General features: G+C 40.3%; 2 protein-coding genes across 3 annotated transcripts; both read left to right on the plus strand.

Moving 5' to 3' along the window:
- Nucleotides 1-568: 568 nt before the first annotated feature.
- On the plus strand, nt 569-10056 carry LOC119500763 (NADH-ubiquinone oxidoreductase 75 kDa subunit, mitochondrial-like). Its single transcript, XM_037790668.1, has 19 exons — nt 569-770; nt 1267-1358; nt 2730-2836; nt 2941-3048; nt 3182-3258; nt 3456-3537; nt 3644-3774; nt 3859-4044; nt 4788-4922; nt 5015-5129; nt 5217-5362; nt 5458-5586; nt 5678-5807; nt 5905-6065; nt 6169-6323; nt 6589-6764; nt 6852-6986; nt 8117-8189; nt 9846-10056. Exons 2-19 carry the CDS (start codon nt 1268-1270, stop codon nt 9935-9937), a joined length of 2229 nt encoding a protein of 742 aa, XP_037646596.1. The 5' UTR covers nt 569-770; nt 1267; the 3' UTR covers nt 9938-10056.
- Nucleotides 10057-11596: 1540 nt separating this feature from the next.
- Nucleotides 11597-23168, plus strand: LOC119500198 (INO80 complex subunit D). 2 transcript variants are annotated; one of them, XM_037789806.1, is made up of 10 exons: nt 11597-11693; nt 15313-15559; nt 15656-16467; nt 16629-16722; nt 16804-17028; nt 17148-17257; nt 17426-17559; nt 18105-18328; nt 18466-18623; nt 19612-23168. In XM_037789806.1, exons 1-10 carry the CDS (start codon nt 11672-11674, stop codon nt 20640-20642), a joined length of 3057 nt encoding a protein of 1018 aa, XP_037645734.1. In that variant the 5' UTR covers nt 11597-11671; the 3' UTR covers nt 20643-23168. The 2 variants fall into 2 exon arrangements, with proteins under 2 accessions (XP_037645734.1, XP_037645735.1); XM_037789807.1 differs by lacking the exon at nt 11597-11693 and adding an exon at nt 11751-12163.
- The last annotated feature ends 2484 nt before the right edge of the window (nt 23169-25652 follow it).

The raw sequence follows: 25652 nt of genomic DNA on the forward strand, positions 1-25652 counted from the left end.
ACATCTGAGATTTACAGAATAAAGTTGTAATATTACGAGAAAAAAAAGTCGTAATATTACGAGAATAAAGTCATAACTTAACGAGAAAAAAGTCGTAATATTATGAGAATAAAGTCATAACTTAACGAGAAAAAAAGTCGTAACATTATGAGAATAAAGTCATAATTTAACGAGAAAAAAGTCGTTATATTATGAGAATAAAGTCATAATTTAACGAGAAAAAAGTCGTTATATTATGAGAATAAAGTCATAACTTTGAGAGAAAAAAAGTTGTAATATAAGAATAAAGTCATAATTTAACGAGAAAAAAAGTCGTAATATTACGAGAATAAAGTCATAACTTTACGATAAAAAAATATTACAAGAAAAAAGTCGACCTACAACAATGATAAAAAAAAATGAAAATGTAAACAATAAACAGTTATTCATTTTCACTACTTTTTTTATAATTCCACAGGGAGCCACTGGAGAGGGGCTAAAGAGCCACATGTGGCTCCAGAGCCTGCAGGCTGCAGACCCCTGGACTAGACTAATAAAGTCAGATTAACCCTGCTGTTACTGCCAACGTGCCACTTCATCACATCTTGTCACAAATTGGTAGTAATGAGAGGGTTTACATTACTGTCATGACTAGATTAGTAGTGTATTTACAGAAAAGTAGCCTTGGATTATGGATTACTTAATCTGTGACGCAGCACAATAACACGACTAGTGCGCAACCTGCGTCGCAGGCTGTCTGTCTCTCACGAGGACAAACACACTGGCACAAGGTAAGCAACTGGTCACCGTGGTGTTTAGGAAATATTAGTACGTAGACAATTTAGAGTCCGGACGCAACTGCTATTAGAAACGAGCCGTTGAAATAGAATAAAGCGGTTTATTATGATCATAATAAAGGGTTGTTAGATGTTATGTTAGCTTGTTTGTAGCAGGATGTGCTAGTAGCGAGGTTAGGAGGTATAAAGGTTTAAATAGCTGCTTTACGCACGTGGCAGATCATGCGTAATGTATCACTGATGTAACGAAGTTCATTATGAATAGTAGGCAATAACTTAGACATGCTTTTTCTTTTTTTAAATACGTCGCAGCATAAATGAGCTGCTCTTATAGTGACTGCACGTTTTGTTTTTCTAGTCGCATGGAGGCTTTATGCTTCTCTAATGGTTAAATTAACGCACCAACTTTGAGTATTTTAAAGCCTTTTTTTTTTACATTAATGTGTTAAACCAGAAGACCTGATCACGTGATGTGTCGCCTCTCTTGCAGCATGTTGCGTTTGCCTGTTGTGAGCAGGAGTGTTTTTCCAGCAGCAAGTATTATCAGAGGAGGAGGTGCTGCTGCTGCTGCAACCAACAATGGTAATAAAATATGACACCTCATCATGATGAATTAATTGATCATGTCTTGTTTACATACATTATGTGTGTGTTGTATTTCTGCACAACAACCATGTTGTTTGTTGTGTGCAAGCACCAGAAGAAGCCTTGTAGTCATTTAGTTCCACTGATGGATTATAGAGCAGGATTACAGATTTGCCTGTTAACACATCTGGTGCCAGGCTGTTGCATGGCTCAATTTAGCCAATAATAGTCAGTGGCAATCATCTGTTGTTACATTGGGAATACCAGGGATTCATTGTAATTGACAAAGGAGGACGGTCTGCAGGACAGATAATAATGCACACAGTGCACTTTCATAGGCTAAACTACTGGAGTTAACCTGCACTATACTCATTTTTAACAGTCTCTTCTACACTTTTTAATAGTTGTGTATCACAGCTGTTACCCTGCACTATACTCATTTTTAAACAGTCTCTTCTGCACTATATTCACTTTTTTAATAGTCGTGTATCACATCTGTTACCCTGCACTATATTCACTTTTAACAGTTTTCTTCATCTCCTTGTATTTTTATATCTGGTATATTTTTTTGTACTTTTTACTTTGCACTACTAACTTTTTTACTGTCTTTTTACTAACATGTTTTGCACTATGGAACTGTGATGCTGGAAACTTGAATTTCCCTCGGCATTAATAAAGCTACTATCTATCTATCCCTTTATCTATCTATCTAATTTGATGTGATATAGGGATGCACCGATACCAGATGGGATATCGGGCCGATACTGACTCAAATAGCTGCATCCGATATCAGTGACAATGAGGCTGATCTATTGAATCCAATTTTATGTTGATATACTATATACATTACATACTGAAATTTGTATTCCTGTTTAAGTTTTGACCAATTTGATGCTGCATTAAAAAAGTTTACACCTGAATTGTAATTCCTGTTAATTTTGAAGATGTTATTTTGCCAAGTTGTTGGTGTATAATTTATTATTTTAATAATAAATAACAATTATAACACTAAATTAATATCTATTTATTTGTTACATTTTGTTTTACAAAGTTAGGAAAGCAATGTTTAAGTCAATCCTGATGTTGCCTTACACATAAAAGAATTATCCCAGACACTTCCAAACAGCGAGGCATACAGCTTAATAATCAAACACTGGTATCGGATCGGTACTCTGTATCGGCCGATACCCAAAGCCCAGGTATCGTTATCGGTATCGGGACTGAAAAAGTTGGATCGGTGCATCCCTAACGTGATATAGATGATGATAAATTATGCAACTTTTTCTTAAAAGTAACAATCCTTGGATGAAAAGAAAATGGAAGATTTGCATAACATTTTTTAAAAATGTTTTCTGTCTGTGCTTGAAGCTCGCACTGCAGCAACAGCAGCTGCAGCTGCAGCCGCCAGTAACCTGCTGGAGGTTTTCGTGGATGGGAACCCTATCATGGTGGAGCCAGGAACCACTGTATTGCAGGTAAAATGTTAAATTCATGCAAACAGTCACATAAGATAGAAAGCAACATTTTTGACACATTGAGTCATAATACTAGATTTAACACTGACGCAATTGTGTCACAGGCATGTGAGAAGGTAGGAATGCAGATTCCTCGCTTCTGCTACCATGAGCGCCTCTCAGTTGCTGGAAACTGTCGCATGTGTCTTGTGGAGATAGAGAAAGTCCCTAAGGTATGTTTCTATGTGTGTGCTTTGTTTCTCTTGGTAGCCAAGCTTGTCTTGCTGTATTTCTTTGCCTTGTACGACAGAGACAGGCCTATGCCTACTTGAAATAATCATTAATAATTTTCCATTCATCTTGTAGCCTGTGGCAGCTTGTGCTATGCCAGTCATGAAGGGCTGGAACATTTTAACCAACTCTGACAAAACAAGAAAGGCCAGGTAGGATCAAACTCACAACATTGTATTCTCTGTTCTATGTGTTATATTGCTCTGTAATTCTACCCAGTTATCTGTAGGCAATTTTTTAAATGAGGTGATATGATAACCCACATCTCGCTCAAGCAAAAACAACATTTCTTTGTAGGAAAGTAACCTGAAATAATTATGTCCAAAACTGTTTTTTTAATTCTACACAGAGAGGGTGTGATGGAGTTCCTACTGGCTAACCACCCATTAGATTGTCCAATTTGTGATCAGGGGGGAGAATGTGATCTACAGGTAAAGATAATCACCACCAGTGTGCAGTAGATGTGTTCTTCATAGACTTGAGTGTGTGTATGAAAATAAGATTGACTAATCCGACTGAATACCTTTTCGTTTGAAGGACCAGTCCATGCAGTTTGGCAGTGACAGGAGCCGCTTCACAGAGGCAAAAAGAGCTGTGGAAGACAAAAACATTGGCCCTCTCATCAAAACCATTATGACTCGCTGCATCCAGTGCACTCGCTGTGTGCGGTGAGTCACACATCAATATCTGGAGTACGTTGCTGTGTAAATTTAGAATATGAACATAAGTATTTTTTTTTTTTGCTCCTACAGCTTTGCCAGTGAGATTGCAGGTGTGGAGGACCTGGGTACCACTGGCAGAGGCAATGACCTGCAGATTGGGACTTATGTGGAGAAGATGTTCATGTCAGAGTTATCTGGGAATGTTATTGATATATGCCCGGTGGGGGCCCTGACCTCTAAACCATATGCATTCACTGCTCGCCCTTGGGAGACCAGGTATTTTTATTATGCTCTACATTTTGATTCACTTTTTAGGGCGCTTTCACAAGCCAACATTTAGTCTGTTTAAATCAAACCCTAGTGCTGTTTATTTGGGCAGTTGTGAACGCAGTAATCGTTCTCTGGTGCGAACCAAAACAACCGGTCTGACACGGCTTGTGAGGACTGGCCTCGGACTGTTTTCAAGTGAACTAAAACGCAGGCTGCCTGTGCAGGCATCTGTTGAGATGGACACAGGTAAACAACAGGTTAACATGAGTGGGAGAGGACTGACCTGGACTTCTGCAGAAGTCCGATGTTTGCTTGACATCTGGGCCGAAGAGAACATACAGAATATGCTAAATAAAGTCCATAAAAATAGTGACGTTTATAAAGTAATTCGAGATAAACTGAAGGAGAATTCAGGGATTTGTGTGCACAATAGATCAGTGTCGAGTCAAAGTGAAAAAAGGTCAACAGCGATATTTTAAAGTCTGAGATTCCCTGCATAGAAGTGGCAGCTCTCTAGACAAAAAAGATAAATTTACTCCTTCGTAAACGCCCCTCAGCAAATTAATGTTTTTATTTAGTCCGCATTAATTTGTGCACTCTGAAACCGAACCAGACTAAATAGAAAACAAACCAAAAGTGTCAGTTACACTCTGATTCGGACCGTCCAAACGGACTATGGCTTGTGAAAGCGCCTTTAGGATCAAGGGTGAGATTTTACTCTGATGTATTCTCTTTGTTTTTTTCTACAGGAAGACTGAATCCATTGATGTCCTGGATGCTGTGGGTAGTAACATTGTGGTGACCACTCGTGGGGGTGAGGTGATGAGAATCCTGCCTCGTCTTAATGAGGACGTTAATGAGGAGTGGATCTCAGATAAAACCAGGTTCCTTTCTTATCACACAAAAGTTTACTTCACAGACATAGATTCATGTATGATGTTTTCACCATTGCTGAACTTTGCTTCCATCCTGACAGGTTTGCGTATGATGGACTCAAAAGGCAGAGGCTTACTCAGCCGATGGTGAAAAACGAGTCTGGGCAGTTGGTTCCCACAACCTGGGAAGATGTGCTTACTCGAGTTGCTGGAGCAGTATGTAATCTATGATGACAGTGTGTGATAATTTGCAACTTGCTTCAATTTAGGCTTGTCCTAAATAACATCTGTCTTATTTGACAGTTGCAAGGAGTTGAAGGAAACGATGTTGCAGCTGTTGTTGGAGGCTTAGTGGATGCAGAGGCTCTCATTTCCCTGAAAGATTTGCTGAACCGTTTGAATAGCGACAACCTGTGCACTGAGGAGGTGTTCCCAATGACTGGAGCCGGGTAAGGCCGCAGAAAGAGTAAAACCGAAAAGATGGGACGAAGCCAGCTGGACTTGCTCTGATATTAAGCTTCTGTTTTCACTTTGGCTTCTTTAGATCTGATCTGCGTTCAAACTATCTTCTAAACACCGGGATTGCTGGCATTGAAGAGGCTGACCTGCTGCTTCTGGTTGGCACAAACCCACGCTACGAGGCTCCTCTCTTCAATGCACGAATCAGAAAAAGGTGAAGTAATTGCTAGTGATGACTAGTAAATCTGAGTTATGTTAAACACAAATGCATGTTCTTTAATCTGATCTTGGTGTCTCTGATTCAGCTGGCTTCACAACGAGTTGCAAGTGGCTCTTTTGGGAAAGGAAGTGGACCTAAGTTACACACATGACCATCTTGGGGATTCTGCCACGATTCTTCAAGAAATTGCGTCAGGAGCTCACCCGTTCTCCCAGGTTACACTCTGAGCACTCTCAGTAATGCAATGAATGTTATCAGTCAACTTGAGTGTCTTTTTCTAATTTTGTGTCTTATTTTTATCTTCTCTTGCAGGACTTGGCTAAAGCGAAGCATCCAGTTGTTGTGGTTGGAAGCAGTTGCCTGCAGAGGGAGGACGGGGCTGCGATAATGGCCGCTGTGTCAACCATTGCTCAGAACGCTCGCGTCAGCAGTGGCGCGGAGGAAAACTGGAAGGTTCTCAATGTGCTTCACAGGTCATAGTCTTGGAAAATTAGAGGGAACGCTTTCGGTAACAGGGGAGTGTTCAAGAGGGATGTTTACTGTAATATGTGTGCTGTGTTCTTCCTGTGTCTTCAGGGTTGCCAGTCAAGTGGCTGCACTTGATCTTGGGTACAAGCCAGGAGTGGAGGCTGTCAGAAAGAACCCACCCAAAGTTCTGTTCCTACTCGGAGCTGATGCTGGCTGCATTACTCGCCAAGACCTCCCAAAGGATAGCTTCATAATTTATCAAGGTCAGCTGTTTTACTGCACAGCAGCAGAAGCTTTTTCATTTACATTAATATATGTATGGTATGTGATATCTCGCTATCACACCTTGCATTAAAGGACCAATATGTAATATATTTTACTGTTTACTGTACTGTAATATCTTTTTGTAATAATATTTATATGTATATAATTGTTTGTTTATCGCTCCAGTAGAGACTTGCAGAATCTGTTTAGGAGCATCAAACTTTTTCTTGCTTAATTTAAATGCTTTGTGCCATAACTGCCCAGGTCACCATGGCGATGTCGGTGCAACAATGGCTGATATCATACTTCCTGGAGCTGCATACACTGAGAAATGTAGCACCTATGTGAACACTGAGGGCCGTGCCCAGCAGACCAAATTGGCTGTGAGTCCCCCAGGCATGGCTAGGGAGGACTGGAGGATCATCAGAGCCATATCTGAGGTGAACTACAATACAAGATAATCATGTTATATTAAATAATAACAAATAACACTAATCGCTGTGTATTTTTTTCCGTCCGTTTTAAAGCTTGCTGGAGTGACTCTGCCATATGACACCCTTGATGAAGTGCGTGATAGACTGGCAGAGGTTTCCCCAAATCTGGTGCGATACGATGACGTTGAGGAGGCCAACTACTTTAAGCAGGCTAATGAGCTGTCTCAGGTCAGCTGAAATCTTTCTCCAGTGTGTGTTTAGTTGATTACAAAAGAGGTGCTACTAAAGTTTTATTTAAAGTCCCAGTGAAACGGAAGTTAGAGCCTCGTTAGTTTCTGCACTGTGAGTATTTTCCAGTGGAACTGAATATTTGAGCGGCAGTAACGAGGGGGATTTAAATCAAATTCTCCGCAAAAAGTGGGCGGGCTTAGAGGGTAGCACAATATGGAGCCACACCTCCCTTGTTGCTAAAAGTTGCAGATTGATAATTGGATGGATGTCATGATATTATTGGTTGAAATTGGTTGGTACTAGCTTACATAAACACATGTCATATTTTGTTTTACAGGAAGAAAAGATTATAGAGTGCTCCAGGGATGATGTATTTTTGTAGGCCACCCTGGAAGTTAGCATCGTCCTGGGTTCCCTCGACAGAAAGCCAATGGGATTTTTCCATTGGGTTTTCTATTATTGCAGGAAATAAGCTCTGTGGCAAACAAACGTCTATGATACTTATTCAGCAAGATAATCTTCACAAATGCACCACTTCTATGATTTTTTGAAGCATGAATGCAATCACCAGAAGTAAAGAGCTAACATTAGGCTATAAACGAACTACACCACGGTCGCATGAGCGTGAGTATACACGAGGCTGTAAAGGCGGACGAGTCGGCGCGATGACGTTTAGTAGTCTCATTTAGCCACTTGTTAGCAACCGCCTTTTTAAAGACACATAAAGGCTTCAAAATTCACAAGTGTGGTATTTATTGATGTATCTTATATCGTAGAACAAAACATTAAAATCTCTTCAGCTTGTGTTAACCACAGACCTTATTTTAGGCATCTAACCCATCTGAAAACCCATTGACTTCCAGACAAGGGAACCGAAAGTGCTAAAATGCTAACTAATTCACAAGTTTTAGTACTAATTCTGTAGCACTCTATTGAATTTTGATATTCATTTTTTTTTGCAAATATTAAATAGGTGCACAATATGACCGGGGAGGTAACCTAAAAGGGTTAAAAAGGCATTTTTCATTTCATCTCATCATTAAATGTTAGCTTATTCAGTTGGTTTATCTTAGTTTGCTTCACGCTGTTCCTCATGATGATGGTGATATCTGACTTATCTCTTTCAGGCAGTGAACCAGGCTGTCCTTACTGGACCTTTAGTCCCTCCACAGCTTACTGTGAAGGACTTCTATATGACAGGTGGGTCACTAGTACTCTGGTACTCTTCTCACTAATCCTGGTCTAAATTATGTTTTCATTCCAAAATCCTCCAGGAAACACAGCAGTGATGTATCACCTCCTTAATTTAATTATATTAGTGTTTATGTTTATTTCATTTTTACAGGGAGAAATACTAATAGTAATACTAATACTAATGACACTCAGGTTGCATCCGAAATAATAATAAAATAAATGAAGCAATTGTGACAATTGCCACAAAAGTGTTACACTATCGCTGAATAAATTAATCATTTAAGGTGTCCTGTTTACATGTCAGTCATCAGAGAAGGGTTTCTTTCAAGAACAATACAAAATCCAGCTCTCCAAGCTGAGCAACGATTTGGTGGTGTTTACTGCTCTGCTTCCTATTAAAGAAAGTGTTTTGTTACTTCTGCAGTTGCTAAGAAGACAAGCCATTTGGAGCACCCACAATGATTTTGAATCTCTTGGAAACTACTTAACATTATGTGGGCACGCATACGTGGATAGAGAGTACCTAACCGGAAATAAAAAGTAATTGTTGTGTTTATATGACAACGTTTTATTTGTTGTGGACGACGTAAATGGGTGAGGTTTAGAACCACTGTTTTTAAATGAAATGAAACTTCTTTCGCAATTAGTCATCTGTATTGTATTTGTCATCTTACGCAGATTTAATATTTTAAATGTAGCTATTTCAGAGTGGCATGAATATTTCAGAGAGAACAGAAACATAGTGCTACAGCTAAGGGGATCAAAGTATACAATTTGCAATGGGATCAATTAAATAAAAAGAGTTTGTCTCATTGGGAGCATCATATGTGTTCAGACAATTTCATAGTAATTTCGCTAATATGAGATATCCTGTTTGTTGACACTTTTTGCCAAAAATAATAGTAAAAGCAAATTACAGAAAACAAAAGGGACCAACAAAATAGTTGATGTGATCATAGAAAGGCTCTTCTGTAGGGGAAAAAATAAAGAAATTTCAATCCGCAAAATGCTCGCTGGAAATCTCCACCAAATGCCTGCATCATTCTTTAAATGACCTTAATTAGTGATGAAGCATTTCTGTTCAAATTATTATCATGTCATGGTAAAGAAAAAATTCCAATATATCCCTAACATTACCAACAGCGGCTGCTGTAACTACTTTCTCTAAGCATTTTACATTTTCTTTGCCTCACTGGTTTTCATACTGCTCCTGAAAATCTACTTTAAATACTTGTCTTCTGCAGAAAAAGTTTTTTTTCTTGAATTAGAATTTTTAATTACAATATATTTTTAAAGCCAAATATGACAGAATTTAATTTGTTGCACTGAGAAAATGCTTCTTAGTTTAAAGCTGGCAGTCAAATTTAACTGCAAAACAAAAATGAAGTAGCACACTGTCCCAAATATTAGTATAGTGTTATCTGTATGCTGGTGTGTCACGCCCACATGTGGCACCATGGTTTCACTTACAGCATAGGGCTTTAAATGCATATCTTCATGTATCTTAAAATTGTAAGTAATACTATTTTACTTCATAGCATCATAAACACCCATTGAGTTCTAGTTAGACCCATTACAATGTTGATTTTTTAAAAAAAAAATTTAATTTCACATTTATTTATGCGTACAGATTTTTAATTTGCTCTCCATCTTTACTCACAGATCCGATCAGCAGAGCCTCCCAGACGATGGCGAAGTGTGTGAAAGCTGTCACACTGGGAGCCCAAGCTGTGGACGAGCCAGCCATATGCTAAAGCTCAATGGATAGCCATCCAGTCCTTGAATGAAAAAAAAAAAAAGAAAAAAAGATACGCACAACTCAGCTATTTGCACATTCCTAGAATTGTATTTATTTGCACTGTTTTATTATGCCTCATCATCTATGCACATTATGAAACTAACATGCTTTACTAACCTGCAGAAACATGTGTATGTGCTACTTGCAGAGTGGATATGTAAGCTTAGGGTTTACCAAATCTCCAAAGATGACAGTTTTCACCTGTTAGGACATTCACATTTTAGTGGGTGTAACCCAGGGGTCAGCAACCTGCGGCTCCGGAGCCATATGCAGCTCTTTAGCTCCTCTCCAGTGGCTCCCTGTGGATTTTTAAAAATGGAAATGAATAACTGTTTTTTGTTTACATTTACATTTTTATTTATCATTGTTGTAGGTCTATGGTATGATGGTACGACAGAGTATTAGGGCCACATCGAGGAAAAAAATAAATCTGAGATTTCGAGAATAAAGTCATAATATTATGAAAATAAAAACATAGGTTTACGAGAAAAAAGTGGTAATTTTATGAGAATAAAGTCATAAGTTTATGAGAAAAAAAGTCATAGAATTATGAGAATAAAGTCATATTATAAAGTAGTAATTTTATGTGTTATTTTCTTTTTTCTCATCTTCTTATGACTTTATTCTCGTAACATTACGACTTTTTTTTCGTAAATTTATGACTTTATTCTGGAAATCTCAGATTATCTTCCCCTCAATGTGGCCCCTAATACTCCGTAGTACATTTGCTCTTGGGCCCTCACTGCATTAGACTTATATACTATATACTTAGACTATAAACTGTGTTACCTTCATCACAATGATCAAATGTTTTTCGGCTCCAGACAGATTTTTTTATTTATTTGTTTTGCCTAAAATGGCTCTTTTGATAGTAAAGGTTGCTGACACCTGGTGTAACCAAAAGGTTTGAGGTCCTTATGCTTCAAAGGTAAATCTAGTAACTTCAGTTTAAAAAAATTACCAACATTAAAAGTGTTAAGATGATATTTTCCTAAAGTATATAGTCATAATTTTACGAGAAAAAAGGAAAATAACACGTAAAACTACTATTTTATAATATTATGACTTTATTCTCACAATACTACGACTTTTTTTCGCAGCCGCAGGTTGCAGACCCTTGGTGTAACCAAAAGGTTTAAGGTCTTAATGTTTTCAAAGGTAAATCTAGTATTTTGTCTTCTTGTAAAACATTAAAAGTGTTAAGATTATATATTTTCCTAAAGTATAATAGTATTACAAATGTGGCTATCTATGTGATATTTAATGAACCAGTTTTCTGTAAAGAATATTTGCAAACCCCCTATTTAAGATTGTTGTATTATTAAAAAAATGTTATCAGAAATATATACCTGTGCCATGGATGGTACCTCTCAGTCTATATAATTTAACCCCACTTGTTTTAAATATGGAAAATGCATGCACAGAAACTGTCATAAAGAGATTTAACATGAACACTTATGCAGGCAGGCTTTTTTAACAAAGTTGAATTTCCAATATGGTATAAGAATATTTGCAAACCCCCTAATCAAGTTTGTGGTCTTATTAAAAAAAAAAATGTTATCATAAATATGTCCCTGTGCCATGCATGGTACTGTCTTGTTTTGATGTGATATGGAGTCTCACGTGGTCCATCATCAGTGAACAGCCGGCAACAGTGGCAGGCTGCAGGGCTGCATGGTTTCTCAGTCATATGGAGGAGAGCCGTGGTCCAGGTGGATTTCACACTGTAACACTTCTGCAGGACCTCTCAGTCTATATCATTTAAAAATGGAAAATGCATGCACAGAAACTGACATTTCCTGTCATAAAAGAGATTTAACATGTCACTTAAACACACTGCAGGCTGCTTTTTAACAAAGTTGAATTTCCAATATGGTAGGAGAGGTTGTTGTTGTTGAGAGGATTGTTGTCATGTCCTCTCAGTGCCTGTAGTGGTGCTGTGAGGGAGTCTGCTGTGGATCCCAACTAAAATCCTCAGCAGCCTGCCTACTGCTTTGTAATTTGCTCTGGGATATAGCCTATATATATATTTAAATGCATCCTTATTATTGCAAGATGCACCGAGCTCGATGAAGATCACTGTGTCTCCAATATCGATGGCACAAATAGCCTAGCTGATTCTAATAGACTCTCTCGGCACGTCTGTCTGATCTGGAGCCTGAATACCTTACACCAATTCAAGGTAAGCGAAAATCACACACACAGCCTCGGTGTCGATTTCTGGAGTGTTGCCGTTTTGCGCACGCTTCACACGGCTAAGTTCTACTAGACACCGCGGTGCTATGGATGCTAACAGGCCTCTTTTTATTAATGATTTATTTTATGACTTGTGATCTGACTGAATGACTCAGCGCCTTTAAAGTAGATATAGGGGAGTTGTGCAATGTTGACTCAAGTCCTGCAGCCTGCTTAATGTGACACTATAGTAAAGATATTGGCTATAATTTATATCGATTAGGCCTTCATGGACAGGCCTTAAAAGCCTTTAGACCCTTTGTTTGAAAGCTATAAATGTCTCATGTTTGTGTGCACAAAAAAAACAAAATTGAGGTTGATTATTACTTGTAATTTTATGATTACGCTGGCATGTTTTTCTTTAATGAAAGTAAAGTGTAGAATAGATCTTTTTATAGTGTTGCTGGATGTTTCCGTTTCCTGGTTAGCTGCCCGCCTACTAGTCTGTGTGTTTTTAGCTTGTTTGGCTACAAGGCCTGTAGAAGGAGGATGGGTCACGGGTCTTGGGGTATGGGGTGTACTGCGCATGCGCAGAGTAACTCAAGCTGCGGCCAGATTCTACTGCGCATGTGCAGATGATAAGCGTTGATGACGCGTGACGCAGCCTCCTTTCCATAGGCCTTGGTTGGCTAGCTTGTGGGCTAGCTTGTTAGCTAACTAGCTCATATTTTTACTTTTGCGTGTCTAGGTCCATATTTATAAATGTATTTTTCTGCTTTAAGATACATAAAGGTGTGTCTTGTGAGTGTTTGTTACACGTAACAGTTATAATTCCATATAAGTTTCACATCTCTTAGCTCCAAGCTACTGTTGCTAAGCTAATGTTGCTAAGCTACTGTTGCTAAGCTAATGTTGCTAAGCTAGCTCCCCGGGCTAGCAATGCTACGCTAGCTAACATTAGTCACCGTCTGTTGCCTTGTCCCGGTATGTAAAGTTGTTAACCTGATATAAATGACATGTAACAACATGTAGCTCAGCTGTCAGGACCGTAGAGCTCTCAGGACCAGCTTGAAAACACACAGTTAAAGTTAAATGTAGCAGCTAAGCTAAGCTAAGCTACTGAAGCTAACGCTACAGCAGGCTGTTACAGTGTTATTGTGATAAACATGATTATTATGAAACCTTACATACAAACAGGAGACTTTTATTGAGTTATTTGAGTGTTCAGCTAGTGTTAGTTTGATGCCTCCACATTAGCAGGTGGGTATAGTTTTTAACTTTGTCATGCAGACAGCTGTCATGCTGTATATACTGTTGTACCATCATCACATCATCCTTTAAGTGGCAGCTTGAAGGATAATTGAATGGACTGTTGGATATATACAATTACCTATTTCTCAATGAGATATATTTTGACACTGAAAATTAGAAGGTGTGAAAGCAACCAGTATTCAGTAGCAAACTTTGGACTAAAATGTTCTCAAATAAGTATTAACATGTCAGTGTAATGTTTGTTATTCACAGTCAAATAATAGTTTAATGAACAAGCAATTATGAAATCAGTCATTCATGGAATGTAATTTCATTTTTAACATGACACCAAAAATAGTAATGCATCAAATTATATTGCCTATGTGGGCTTCCTGAATGTTGTCTCATAGTTTTTAACTTTGTCATGCAGACAGCTGTCATGCTGTATATACTGTTGTACCACCATCATCATATCATCCTGTAAAGTGGTAGCTTGAAGGATAATTGAATGGACTGTTGGATATGCAATTATCTATTTCTCAATGAGGTACTTCTTGACACTGAAAATGAGAAGGTGTGAAAGCAACCAGTAGTAGCAAAGTTTGGACTAAAATGTTCTCAAATAAGTATTAAAGGTCCCATATTGTAAAAAAGTGAGATTTTCATGTTTTTTTTATTATTATAAAGCAGGCTTAAGTCCTATATAAATACTGTGAAAGTATCGAAACACTCAATCCAAAGGGAAATACACACAGTCCGTATTCAGAAACTGTGCATTTGAAACAAGCTGTCAGGATTTCTGTCCATTTGTGATGTCACAAATATACAATATTTAGACCCTTTACACAGATTTAAACGTAAACATTCTAAATGTGTTCCAGTTTATTCCTGGTTGCAGTGTATATGAATGTCATCAGCTGACAGGAAGTACACATGAACCCAAACTGTTGCTTAGCAACACAATTCTGTTGCAATTTTGTCGCAATCCGTCGAAATGCGCTAATACAGAGCGTTTAAGACGGAGGGTAAATACAGGATTATTCAGGCAGACGGTATGAGGAAAATAAAGATTTTTTTGAACATTACAGCATGTAAACATGTTCTAATAGGAATACAAGTATGAACCTGAAAATTAGCACGATATGGGACCTTTAACATGTTAGTGTGATATTTGTTATTCACAATATACAGTCAAATAGTAGTTTAACAAACAAGCAATTAGGAAATCAGTCTTTCATGGAATGTAATTTCATTTTTAGCATGACACCAAAAATAGTAATGCGTCAAATTAAATTGCATATGTGGGCTTCCTGAATGTTGTCTCTCATTAAGTACCTAAATCAGCTAAGAGCTGTGGAAAGGCTGATTCATAGAATTTCTCAAGGGGTTGACCTATAATCTTTAAAAATCTGCTCAAAGATTGTAGGTCAACCCCTTGAGAAATCCTATGAATCAGCCTATCATAATAACATATTAAGGCTGGCTAACACCATCGTCTCTGACCTCAACCATGTTTTGAACAGTGAATATGAATTGTTACCATCAAATCGGAGATACAAGGTTCCACGATTTAAAGAGGTTAGACTGAAGCACTCTTTTGTACACCAGTCAATCCTAAAACTGAATATGGAGCCTAATCCCAGATCAAATGTAGGTTGAAGGGCCCTGAATATCGTCTTCTGTGATTGTAATGTTTAAATGTATGTATCCTTGTTTCTTGTCTTTGTCCTTTCTGTGATTTTGCACATGGAGCTGCTGTGATGCAAAACAAATTTCAGACCTGTCTGACAAAGTATTATCGTATCGAAACCTATTTCCCTGCCTCTCAACCCATGCATGGTTCCCCTTCTCAGTATGAAGTGTTAGTGATGTAATTCTTGGTTTCCCCTGCCTTTATCCCATCAGCTGATGTTGTCAAGAACAAGAGTCACGTGATGTATGAAGGCAAACACATACACTTCTCAGAGGTGGACAATAAGCCGTTGTGCTCGTACAGCCCAAAGCTCTGCAAGCAGCGCAGGCTAAATGGCTATGCTTTCTGTATCCGACACGTTCTGGAGGATAAGACGGCCCCCTTCAAGCAATGTGAATATGTGGCCAAGTACAATAGCCAGCGATGTACCAACCCCATCCCCAAGTCGGAGGACCGCAGGTGTGTATCTTTGCAAGCGTGTGTGTGTGTGTGTGTAGAGTTTTCCACTATGCTGTGCAGAAAATGTTATGCTGAGGATGTGTTCTTGTTTTCCAGATACTGTAACAGCCACCTGCAAGTTCTGGGCTTTATCCCCAAGAAGGAACGGAAAAAGAAGCATGACGCTTTGGAGGAAATGCGCTCACGGGCTCACCTGGAGTCAGTGGCTCTCAACATAACTGTGCCCTCTCTAGCTCTGAAAGCTCCCAATGGTCTCGATGAACTTCCGCCATCTCCTCTCTGTACGCGCCTGTTACCCCTCCCCGATGGGGAGCTCCTGGACCCTTTTGCCTTTTACGAGGACGACACAGACGGGGAGGAGGTGGGCACTCCTCGGAAGGGCAGCGCCATCAAGAAGAAACTACAGAGTCGGCTGGTGCTCAACCAGAAGCTCTGCCACGACACGGACCTCTTCCAGACACCTCCTGAGCACTTTAGTCCCGCCCCTGCCCCCCGCGTCCACCCCTCCTCGCCGCTCAACACTCATCTCCCGCGGCAGCAGTCAGGTCTTCTCCAGCCGCCCCAGCACTCCAGCGTGACTTCCTTCATCTTCCCAGGACAGCAGCAGGGTTTATTATGCAATCCACCACCACCTCAGACGGTCAACTTTCTGCCTCCAGGGATGCCCGCTAATGCAGCACCCAGTCCAGTGCAACCTTCTGGGCCATCACTCAGCAGGAAAATGCCTTTCGCCGCTACTCACTTGCCTGTCAGTTGCAAGGACAGCGGCAGTAACAATCAGCGGCACGTGGTCGTCATGCGTCCCGCTGCCTTCTCACCTTCTGCCAGCTGCCTGGCCAGGTTGCAACATCTGGTGCAGCTCTGTGCCAAGACACACCAGGAGCATGGAGACCTCTTTCCTCATCTAGGTGCTTAATTTAAATGCATTTACCACTCAGTTTTTTTCCTTACTTAGAAAGAAATTCATGTGCAGTTTTTAGGGACTGTGTAAGATAGTTCCGATATAGTGTAGCAATTGAGATTTGAGCCTGCCGAGATAGATGAACCGCTCTAACAAGTTCTCTTCCAGGACTGGACTGGTCAGAAGACAGTGCTGATGACGATGATGAAGAGGAGGCAGAGACATTTGTCCCTTTCCAGAGCTCTTGGAGACCACGGAATGGGTCGGTATCTTAACACTTAACTCCGCAGTATAAACTTTGACCTTTTCTAGTCGTGACTGCTTTGCATTGTTTTCTAAATAGGTTGGAAGACGACGGCGGTTCCTCGCGGAGAACGCGGCTACTTAGGCTTTGCTCGTACCTCCAGGAGAAATACAAGCACATGTGCAGGCAGGAGAGGGCGAGTATCCGCCAAAAGAGATACCGCTATGCCTTCCGCAAAGCCTTGCTGCACGCCGCCAGTAACAACCCCGACTGTGCCGGGCAGCTGATCCAGGAGTTACGCGGTGCCTCTCGAAACTCCTCAAGGTATTCTCTTACAAATGTCACATTGTACCTTTCATCTCCTGATTTGAAACTTACAACACGTAACAAATGTGGTAGTGTTGTTGCTGTTCGCTCAGTCCCGGGTCTGTGTGTCTCTACAGTGCGGCTCCAGCGAGGCAGCAGAACACAGATACGGGGACCTGCACTGGCAGCACAAAGGGCCAGGCCTGCAACAACAGGGCTTTGCCCTTCACCCGACACTGCTTTCAGCGTATCCTTTCCACCACATTAGCTGGTCACTACAAGTTGCAGAAGAATGGCTGTGATTTCAGTTGTACATGTTTTTTAACGTACAATATCCCTTTGTGACGGAGTACTGTGATCACATGCTCTCTCTCTGTCTAGTGTATTGTGTTATTTCCTTTATTGTCGTCTGTAGACATTCTGTTGAATCGTTCCCAGCAGCTCTTTGCTAGTTGCACAGCCAAATTTGCAGATGGTCAGCAGTGCTCCATCCCCGTGTTTGACATCACGCACCAGACACCACTCTGTGAAGAGCATGCCAAAAAAATGGTGAGTTCAATACTCAAAGGGCAATTTCAATATTTTGGAAAACCTTTTTTTTTTTTTGGGGGCGAGTTAGATGAGAAGATTGATACCACTTTCAGAAAATGATCTCAGGCTGAATTCACACCAGATCAGGCAGTGTGGCAAAGTCCAAGTCCTTCCATTCATTTTGAATGGGGGTAATGTGATTGGGCTGCGGCCTGCTACGGCCTGCAGCAGAAAAGTAGAAACAGAATCAACTTTTGCGACTAATCACATAACCGGCAATCCAGAGCTGCACAACCCAGCCATGAGGGAACAAAAGACGTTAATCCTCGCAGTTAATAGACCATTAAAGTGACTCTCCCATATTGCCGCACAGCCCTGCGGTGAATTGCCACAACACCTGATCTGGTGTGCAGTTTTTTTTCCTGATCAGTGTAACTCTGCAAGAAAGCGAATAAGCATATTTCCCAAAATGTCAAACTTTTCCTTTTGATGTTCTCTTCATTGATTGTGACTGCTCCATTTGATTCTCATGTGGGCTAATGTTATGATGACTCCATACACAGGATAACTTCCTGCGAGGGGACGGTAACCGGCGAGTGCAGCACCAGCAGCAGCAACAGCGAAAGCCACGTAAAAAGACCAAACCACCGGCACTCACCAAAAAACACAAGAAGAAGAGGAGGAGAGGGCCGCGGAGGCCTCAGAAACCCATCCCTCCAGCGTTGCCACAGGGGAACCTGGGAATGCCTTCTATAAGCCTAGCGATGCCCTCACAGGCCGGCATCAGGTACGCTACACTTTGTTTCTCTACACTGTTGACTTAAACATTTAGTGTGTCAGAGACAACACCCTCTCGTGTCACACAGCTCCTTCTCTGCAGTAGCATTTCTTCACTAAGCATTTTTTATGTCATCTTTGCGGCAGGAGCCCTTCAACTCCAGACCTGAGCGCAGAGGAGCTTCCTGACGACATCACCAATGAAATGGCAGACATTCCAAATGACCTCGAGCTGAACCAGGAGGATTTCTCCGATGTGTTACCCAGACTAGCTGATGACCTGCAGGACTTCGACTTGTTTGAAGGTTGTCATACAGCTCACTCTTTCATGTACTTACTTGGGTGTCGATTCGATATGTATTGCGATTTTTAAGTATTGCGAGTCGATATTGCGATTTATTGCGATTTTTGTTAGCTTCATTAACACTAGGCCATGGGAAAGAAGTTGAATCATACACTTCTAGGGACTTTTTCTTTGGAATATATCTAAATTAATACATTAAAATGTTTGATTTTCAGCATATATGTAGTCATAGATGTCCTGAAGTCAAATATATCAGTCATTGTCAGGAATTATTTATTAAATTTTTTTCCCAGCAACCCAAAAATCGAAGACTAAAGACATTTCCCTCACAAATTAGTAGAATTTTCTTTTTAATTTATAAAGGGCATGTAAAATTTTATACTTCTGGAGATTATAATCCAATTAATCTTATTTCCATTTATGTATTTTGTATATACAGTTCCCTTTTGTTAACACCTTATTTTGAAAACCAGATGTTGTCACTCGTGTATACTTCCACTAACTTCGCCAAGTCCGTCGCCGAGCTCGTACTGTTAGCTCCGTTCTCTTTATACATCCATGATCAGCTCCATCGGGACCGTTCGAATGCATTTAATATAAATGTCAGTATATGGGTGCTCTACAGTTGTAGCGTCGGGTGATTTGACCACAGAGATGCGAGCGAAGGCTTGCTTGACCGCACGTTACCGCAATACAATAACGTTTTGTCGTTTTGGCTCGCTGCGATTTGTTTTGGTTGACAGATACGGAACAGCTATAACGTCCCATTACTCAGACTGCAACAATAAAAGCGGTAACTTCCTTCTACCTCCACATATGCTCAAATGAAGCAAATGTATAGATTCTGGCATTATAAAATCAATTTCAAAATCGTACAAAAATTGCAATGCATAGGTGAATCGATTTTTTTTTTCCTTTTTTTTTTTCACCCCTACTAACAAATTCCTCCCTGTCTGTGATATTATAATGATACATGTCTGTATGTTTAGGTAAAAACGGGGATTTATTGCCCACCACGGAGGAGGCGGAGGAGCTGGTGCGTGCTCTGCAGGCTATGGGGTCCTACCCAGACTCTCTGGTGTGCCTGACCTCCATGGGAGACCTGGCCCCATCTGAAGGAGTGGACCACCGAGCCCTGACTGTGTTCCCTGGTCCGGTCCAGCCGGGGGGCATGGGGGACCTGCTCAACAGCCGCATCCCGACGGAGAACTTCACCAGCCTCGAGCTGGAGGACAATCTACTGCAGTCCACCGGGGGTCACTTCCCCCCCTCGCCGCCATCTCAGCCCGCTAACCAGCCCCAGACGCCGTGCTCCAACCTGACCTCATCTTCTTCTACGGTAGCCCCCTCCACCACCTCCTTGCTCACTCAGACCTCCATGACGGAGCGAACGTTTTCCCGGACACACACGTCCCACGTCCTGGCCAAGTCGGACGCGCCCACGTCATCTCCCCAAGGCAGCCACTACAGCAGTGAGCACGTGCCATCACCGTACAGCGACCACATATCGTCTCCCCACGCCAGCTCCTTCCAGACAGACACCCCTCTGCTGCTGGAGGTCCCTCTCGGCGGCGTACCGGGACCCCCGCGCTCTTCATGGAACAATCTCCCTCTCCCCCTCACAGACCCCACGCAGTTTGGCAATCTCATAGGGTCGGAAAGTCATCTCATATCCACCTCCCTGTCCACGCCCCCGGCCACCACCCACTCTGTGACGCTGCAGCCCATGGCGGCGCTCTCGGCGATGCCCCAGAGCGGCTTGACGGGTTTAACGACTTCCCCCGCGCCCTCATCCTCCCTCCCACCCTCGTCGCACGATCTTCTGACCTCCACGCAGCCCAAGCAACAGCTCCCACAGTTCAGCGCGGCCTTTGGCCATCAATTGGCCTCCCACAGTGGCATCCCGAAAGACGTGCAGCCCAGCCACAGCTCCACAGCGCCCCCCGCTGGCTTTTCCATAGTTAGTGCCACCGCTGCAAGTGCCAACAGCGCCACGCCACCCTTTACGCAAAGTAAATGAGAGCCTGCAGCGGCTGCGCGACGGTCCGTGGACTCACAGTCACTTACAATCCAGTCGACTGGCTCCCGATTGACCACCCCCTCTTTCATCTGCTACATGTGTGCAATGTGGTAATAGTGCACTATTTGATAATGAATTTGCACAACCTCAGATTTTCCTCACTATTTTCGTTCTTTTACTCTGTAGCCAGGCGGTCTCTGGGGTTTTTAAGTCAGTGTGAGTCCACTTGTTTGATGCCTTGTGGTTTCGTCAGCAGGGGGGTAGATTTTTGTGGTGAAATAAACGGGTGAAAATTGGCGGAAAGGACCTTTAGCAGAGATTATCTGTCATAGTGCTCAGAATTCATCGACGCAGAAGCCTCAATCAGCGGTCGGTTTTATTTTGCTTTGCCAGTTAAAGTCCTGTCTTTAAATGATTTCAACTGTACCCTGCCTTGCTCAGATAGCCATTGCATTTTTAATTTTTCCCCCACCTGTTTCATACACCGCTTCTGTCACCCCCTCTGAAAAACAAAGAGTACAGGTTGTGATATTTGTGACCCATTATGTTTCAAGCTATTTAACTGTTATCATGATATAGAATCTTTACCGAGTCAGATTTCACAGTATGAATTTACCAAAATACTTTTAAAACAGCTGTTTTTATATTGTGTATACTGTATAATGTGCTCATTTTATCGGTTTGCTCAGACGTCAAACTCTCCGACCTCACCATTGGTTGTGGGGACTCTGAGTGGCCTAGTAGACACTTGAAGGTAAATATAGTTTCTTAAAGCAATAAACACATTAACATAACTCTAGCATTGTAAGGTATTTTATTGGTCTCATTACATGTAGCTTCACCTCGCTGAATCCGGGCTGGATCAGGAATATATTTTGGCCTCTATAAACTGTTGTTTTTACTTTACAGCAGGACTATTTCACTCAAGAGAGACCAGTGATCAGGTCAGCCTTCTTCTCTCGGGTCACACTGAGTGGTTTTTTGAAGGCTAATAAAGGAGTTTCAGTGTTAATGGTAGGGGTGACGATGGCGTAATCCAGGGACTTTAAGTGTCTACTCTCAAAGGTGCTCTCTGGTCCACATATACAATGGTTATTAGTGACTTACATGTCAGGCAAATTCGGTGTCAGAATTCCAAGGAAACCCACTATGAGGCCAGAATACCCAGAGAGGGCTTACATAGTGATTTTAAATGGTATAAATTGGTGTTTTGAGCAGTACTTATAAAGTGATTTTAAGCTAAACGATGCAAACCTGCGGTCTGAAAATGAGAACCACCCGAGAGCTCCTCCCCCTGCCTGTTACCGACGCATACAGCAGTACAACCATGGCTTTTTAATAGATATTATATTAGACATTTGATCAGATATTGTTGAGTATTAGGTATATAGAGTAGCGAGTCTCTATCTTGGGGTTTGTTGGTGAATTATTGAGTAGCAATGGATTGAAATTGTTATTGGCAATGTATTCAGTGGAACCTGTGTCTTGTAGAATGAGTCTCTTGTTTTTTAATAGCTATCAAGATTGTAAGTCGGAGGGATCAATGTTTTTAAAACTAATATTCGGACGGAGAGTATCTTTGATAGCTATTAAACTCCAGGAAGAAGTCTTGAGATTTGCATGGGGCGGCAACCGTTTGTGTGAGAGCGTTATATATTATTCGATTATGGTCACTGGTTTGATTCTTGGTGGTGAAACCGAAACATAGGAATTATATGCATCACCGTTCATTTTGTGGAGGAAAACAGATCAACATTACAGTATGTTTTTCCAACATGGATTTGCACAGGAGTGGATGAGGCCGGTGGTGTTTAACTTGTTACTTGTCCAGTGTCTGTCTTGCCTTTTTATTTTTATTTTTTTTTTTGCTTGGACGCTCATTAAATGAACAGCTGCCATCATTACCAGCTCTGAGCCTGCACCAGACTACCCCCCAACACCCCCATTTCCAGCTGTGAGAAGGCCCAGTTCTGTCTCTCCCTTCCAAAGAGAAAACACAAAATGAAGTGTAAACCCGTAGCTCCACCAGAGACGACTGGGCCTCTCTGTGTTGTAACTAATAGTCATAAACACACAGTGGCCCCCGAAAAGTTAAAAAACAAAAAAAAAAGTTGGATGGAAATGTTTGCGAGGCATTACTGCTGTATCCACATAGCATGAGATTAGTCACCGCACCAGTTTACCCAACAACCACGTAGAACAAAATTAACAGGGCTCGTACTGTAGGCACATTTAACTGCTTGAATTCAGAGATGGCTGACAAATTCCTATACTCATTGAATGTACTGTATTACTGTTTTTAAAGATAGGATGAGCTAATCTAGTCACCTTTTGTTATCGGTCCTTGTTTAATTTGTCTAAGGTATTTTTTGTATACAAAGGTTTACATTTTTATGTATATTTTTCTTGTGTACAAATTATGTAATATGTGTACAAACACTGTATGTAATATCTGTATATAGTGTGAGAAATTTGATCTTTTGTTTTTGGATGTATAAATAAAACTTGCTGTGAGGTATTTGCTGACATAGATTGTGGTGTTGCTGACAGATTGTGGTGTTTTTTTTTTGGTAACTGAAATAATTCCCATTAAACATGACGAGGTGAGATGTTACATGCGATTTTCAGCTGAATTGGTGCCAGATAGCAAAGATAAGCAAAGGCATTGTATTTTATAAGCAGCTGAACATCTAATTGTTAAATACTATTGAATTTTAAAGTTCAAAATTTAAATAACAAATATATAGCTTTGAAATTAGGGCTGTCAATTGATTAAAATATTTAATCATGATTAATCGCATGATTGTCTAGAATTAATCGTGATTAATCGCAAATTAATCACATTTTTTATCTGTTCAAAATGTACCTTAAATGGAGATTTGTCAAGTATTTAATACTCTTATCAGCATGGGAGTGGGCAAATATGCTGCTTTATGCAAATGTATGTATATATTTATTTTTGGAAATCAATTAACACAAAACAATGACAAATATTGTCCAGAAACCCTCACAGGTACTGCATTTAGTATAAAGAATATGCTCAAATCATAACATGGCAAACTCGAGCCCAACAGGCAACAACAGCTGTCAGTGTGTCAGTGTGCTGACTTGACTATGACTTGCCCAAAACTGCATGTGATTATCATAAAGTGGGCATGTCTGTAAAGGAGAGACTCGTGGGTACCCATAGAACCCATTTTTATTCACATATCTTAAGGTCAGAGGTCAATGGACCCATTTGAAAATGGCTATGACAGTTTTTTCCTCGCCAAAATTGAGCGCAAGTTTGGAGCGTTATTTAGCCTTGATGATTTTGCGTTAACTTTGACAGCCCTAATTGAAATATTTTTACCATATCTTTAAAAAAGTTCCATTAAGGTAAGTTTTGCCATTTCCAAAACCTGATTTTAAGACAAAATTTCACCACAAGGTCCATTTAGTGGCTGTTCTAGAGCTTTTGATCGTATCACATGGTCTTTCTCCGCAGATGGATTTAATTTATGTTCACAAATTAAGATCGAAAATTGTGTCCAATAATCAAAAAACTATATTCAAGTAGCTCAAATTCAACATTTGGGTCACATCAAGCAGTCTTATCAAAAGTAAGTAGCTGTTCTACAGCTTTTGTTCAGATCACATGGTATTCATCAGCAGCTGGAAACAGTCACGGAATATAGATATCATATACAGTATATAGAACAGATATCAGCTGTTAAGCCAACATGAACGAGAAGTCCTTTAAGCGTTCAGAAAATATGGAATTGAAATATCTACAATTCTATTACAACTGGGATGTGCAGATGAAGAACATGTGATATGATTAAAAAACATGACTAAAATACAATCTAGAAATGTAAAAAAAAAAAGAATTCAAACTGCATAAATTCAGATAAATGGTTTTCAAAGTAAAAAAAAAAAAAATGCTATAAATTATGTGACATTTCAACATTAAGCAGCCTATTCAGGAGTGGTTAAATTTCACAATTATGTCTTAAGTTGCTGTTAAAATTCATACTTTCATGGCCTTTCTTTGGTAACATATATTTAATATACAACTCAAATAATACACATTTTACTGTTCACATCTAATATACAGAGTGCAGTTACCCAACTTCTAAATAATTTTGAATTTAGCACCTTTAAGAACCTATTATCATGGCTTACTGTCAGGGTTGGAAATTAGCACCATCCAAATTCTGGTAAAATATGCAAGTGGCTGCTAGATTTGCTTCACTCACCAGCCATAAAAACTATGGTAATCTATTGAGTGGCTGGTAGATTTTCAAATCCACCAGCCACAGATGCAGGTGGACAAAAAAAGTTAAATTCCAAAACTGGTTACTGTGCACAAGTGAATGTAAATTAGGACCGTAATACAGTAGCACAACATGCAAGAAGGGTGATATTTTCTAGAGGCACTGTGGGTTGATGGATGCACTTAAAACTGCTATGAATAACATGAAATCTAAAATGCTGTCGCAGGCAAGCAAATTCAAAATAAGGTCATGTTAAGACGTGTGACTCGGTCAAACAATGGCAAAACTATTCATCAAATTTGTACTGGATTTTTATTTTTTCCTTAAAATCATATGACAACTTCCAATAAATCCAACAGCACTGTCCTGAATTAGCAAACATGTATACTGGACTATAAACTGTCAGCAAAGTCACACAAAATGAAACGTACATTTCAAGTGATTGCTATCCAGTGTTTACTGAAACTTTAACACATCACAGAACCAAACTGTACTCCCTCTAATACATAATACTGCTCTCTTGGGTTATAAAAATAGTTTAATAGAATATATGCCTACTTGTGCTAAGAAATGACTCCTGGCGATCACACTGCTTTATTGCCATACAACACACAAAAGGGGGGAAAATGAAACTAAAACTGGGGGGAATTGCGACATAACATTGTAGCCTTTTAAAGTACCATTAAAAAAAACAAAATAAATCTGCAAAGTGCAACACAAAAAGATAAAGAGTCATCATAGACCACGTCAAAGG

Source organism: Sebastes umbrosus, chromosome 13 (assembly GCF_015220745.1).
Source record: "Sebastes umbrosus isolate fSebUmb1 chromosome 13, fSebUmb1.pri, whole genome shotgun sequence".
In the NCBI taxonomy this organism is placed as follows: Eukaryota; Metazoa; Chordata; class Actinopteri; order Perciformes; family Sebastidae; genus Sebastes; species Sebastes umbrosus.

Excerpts from the sequence above, each read along its gene's own strand:
- LOC119500763 (XM_037790668.1), top strand. The coding sequence starts at position 1,268 with ATGTTGCGTTTGCCTGTTGTGAGCAGGAGTGTTTTTCCAGCAGCAAGT. Across the intron at positions 6,066-6,168 it reads GTTCTCAATGTGCTTCACAG|GGTTGCCAGTCAAGTGGCTG; the intron begins GTCATAGTCTTG and ends CTGTGTCTTCAG. Across the intron at positions 8,190-9,845 it reads GAAGGACTTCTATATGACAG|ATCCGATCAGCAGAGCCTCC; the intron begins GTGGGTCACTAG and ends CTTTACTCACAG.
- LOC119500198 (XM_037789806.1), top strand. The coding sequence starts at position 11,672 with ATGGAGGAGAGCCGTGGTCCAG. Across the intron at positions 11,694-15,312 it reads GGAGGAGAGCCGTGGTCCAG|CTGATGTTGTCAAGAACAAG; the intron begins GTGGATTTCACA and ends TTATCCCATCAG. Across the intron at positions 16,468-16,628 it reads AGACCTCTTTCCTCATCTAG|GACTGGACTGGTCAGAAGAC; the intron begins GTGCTTAATTTA and ends GTTCTCTTCCAG.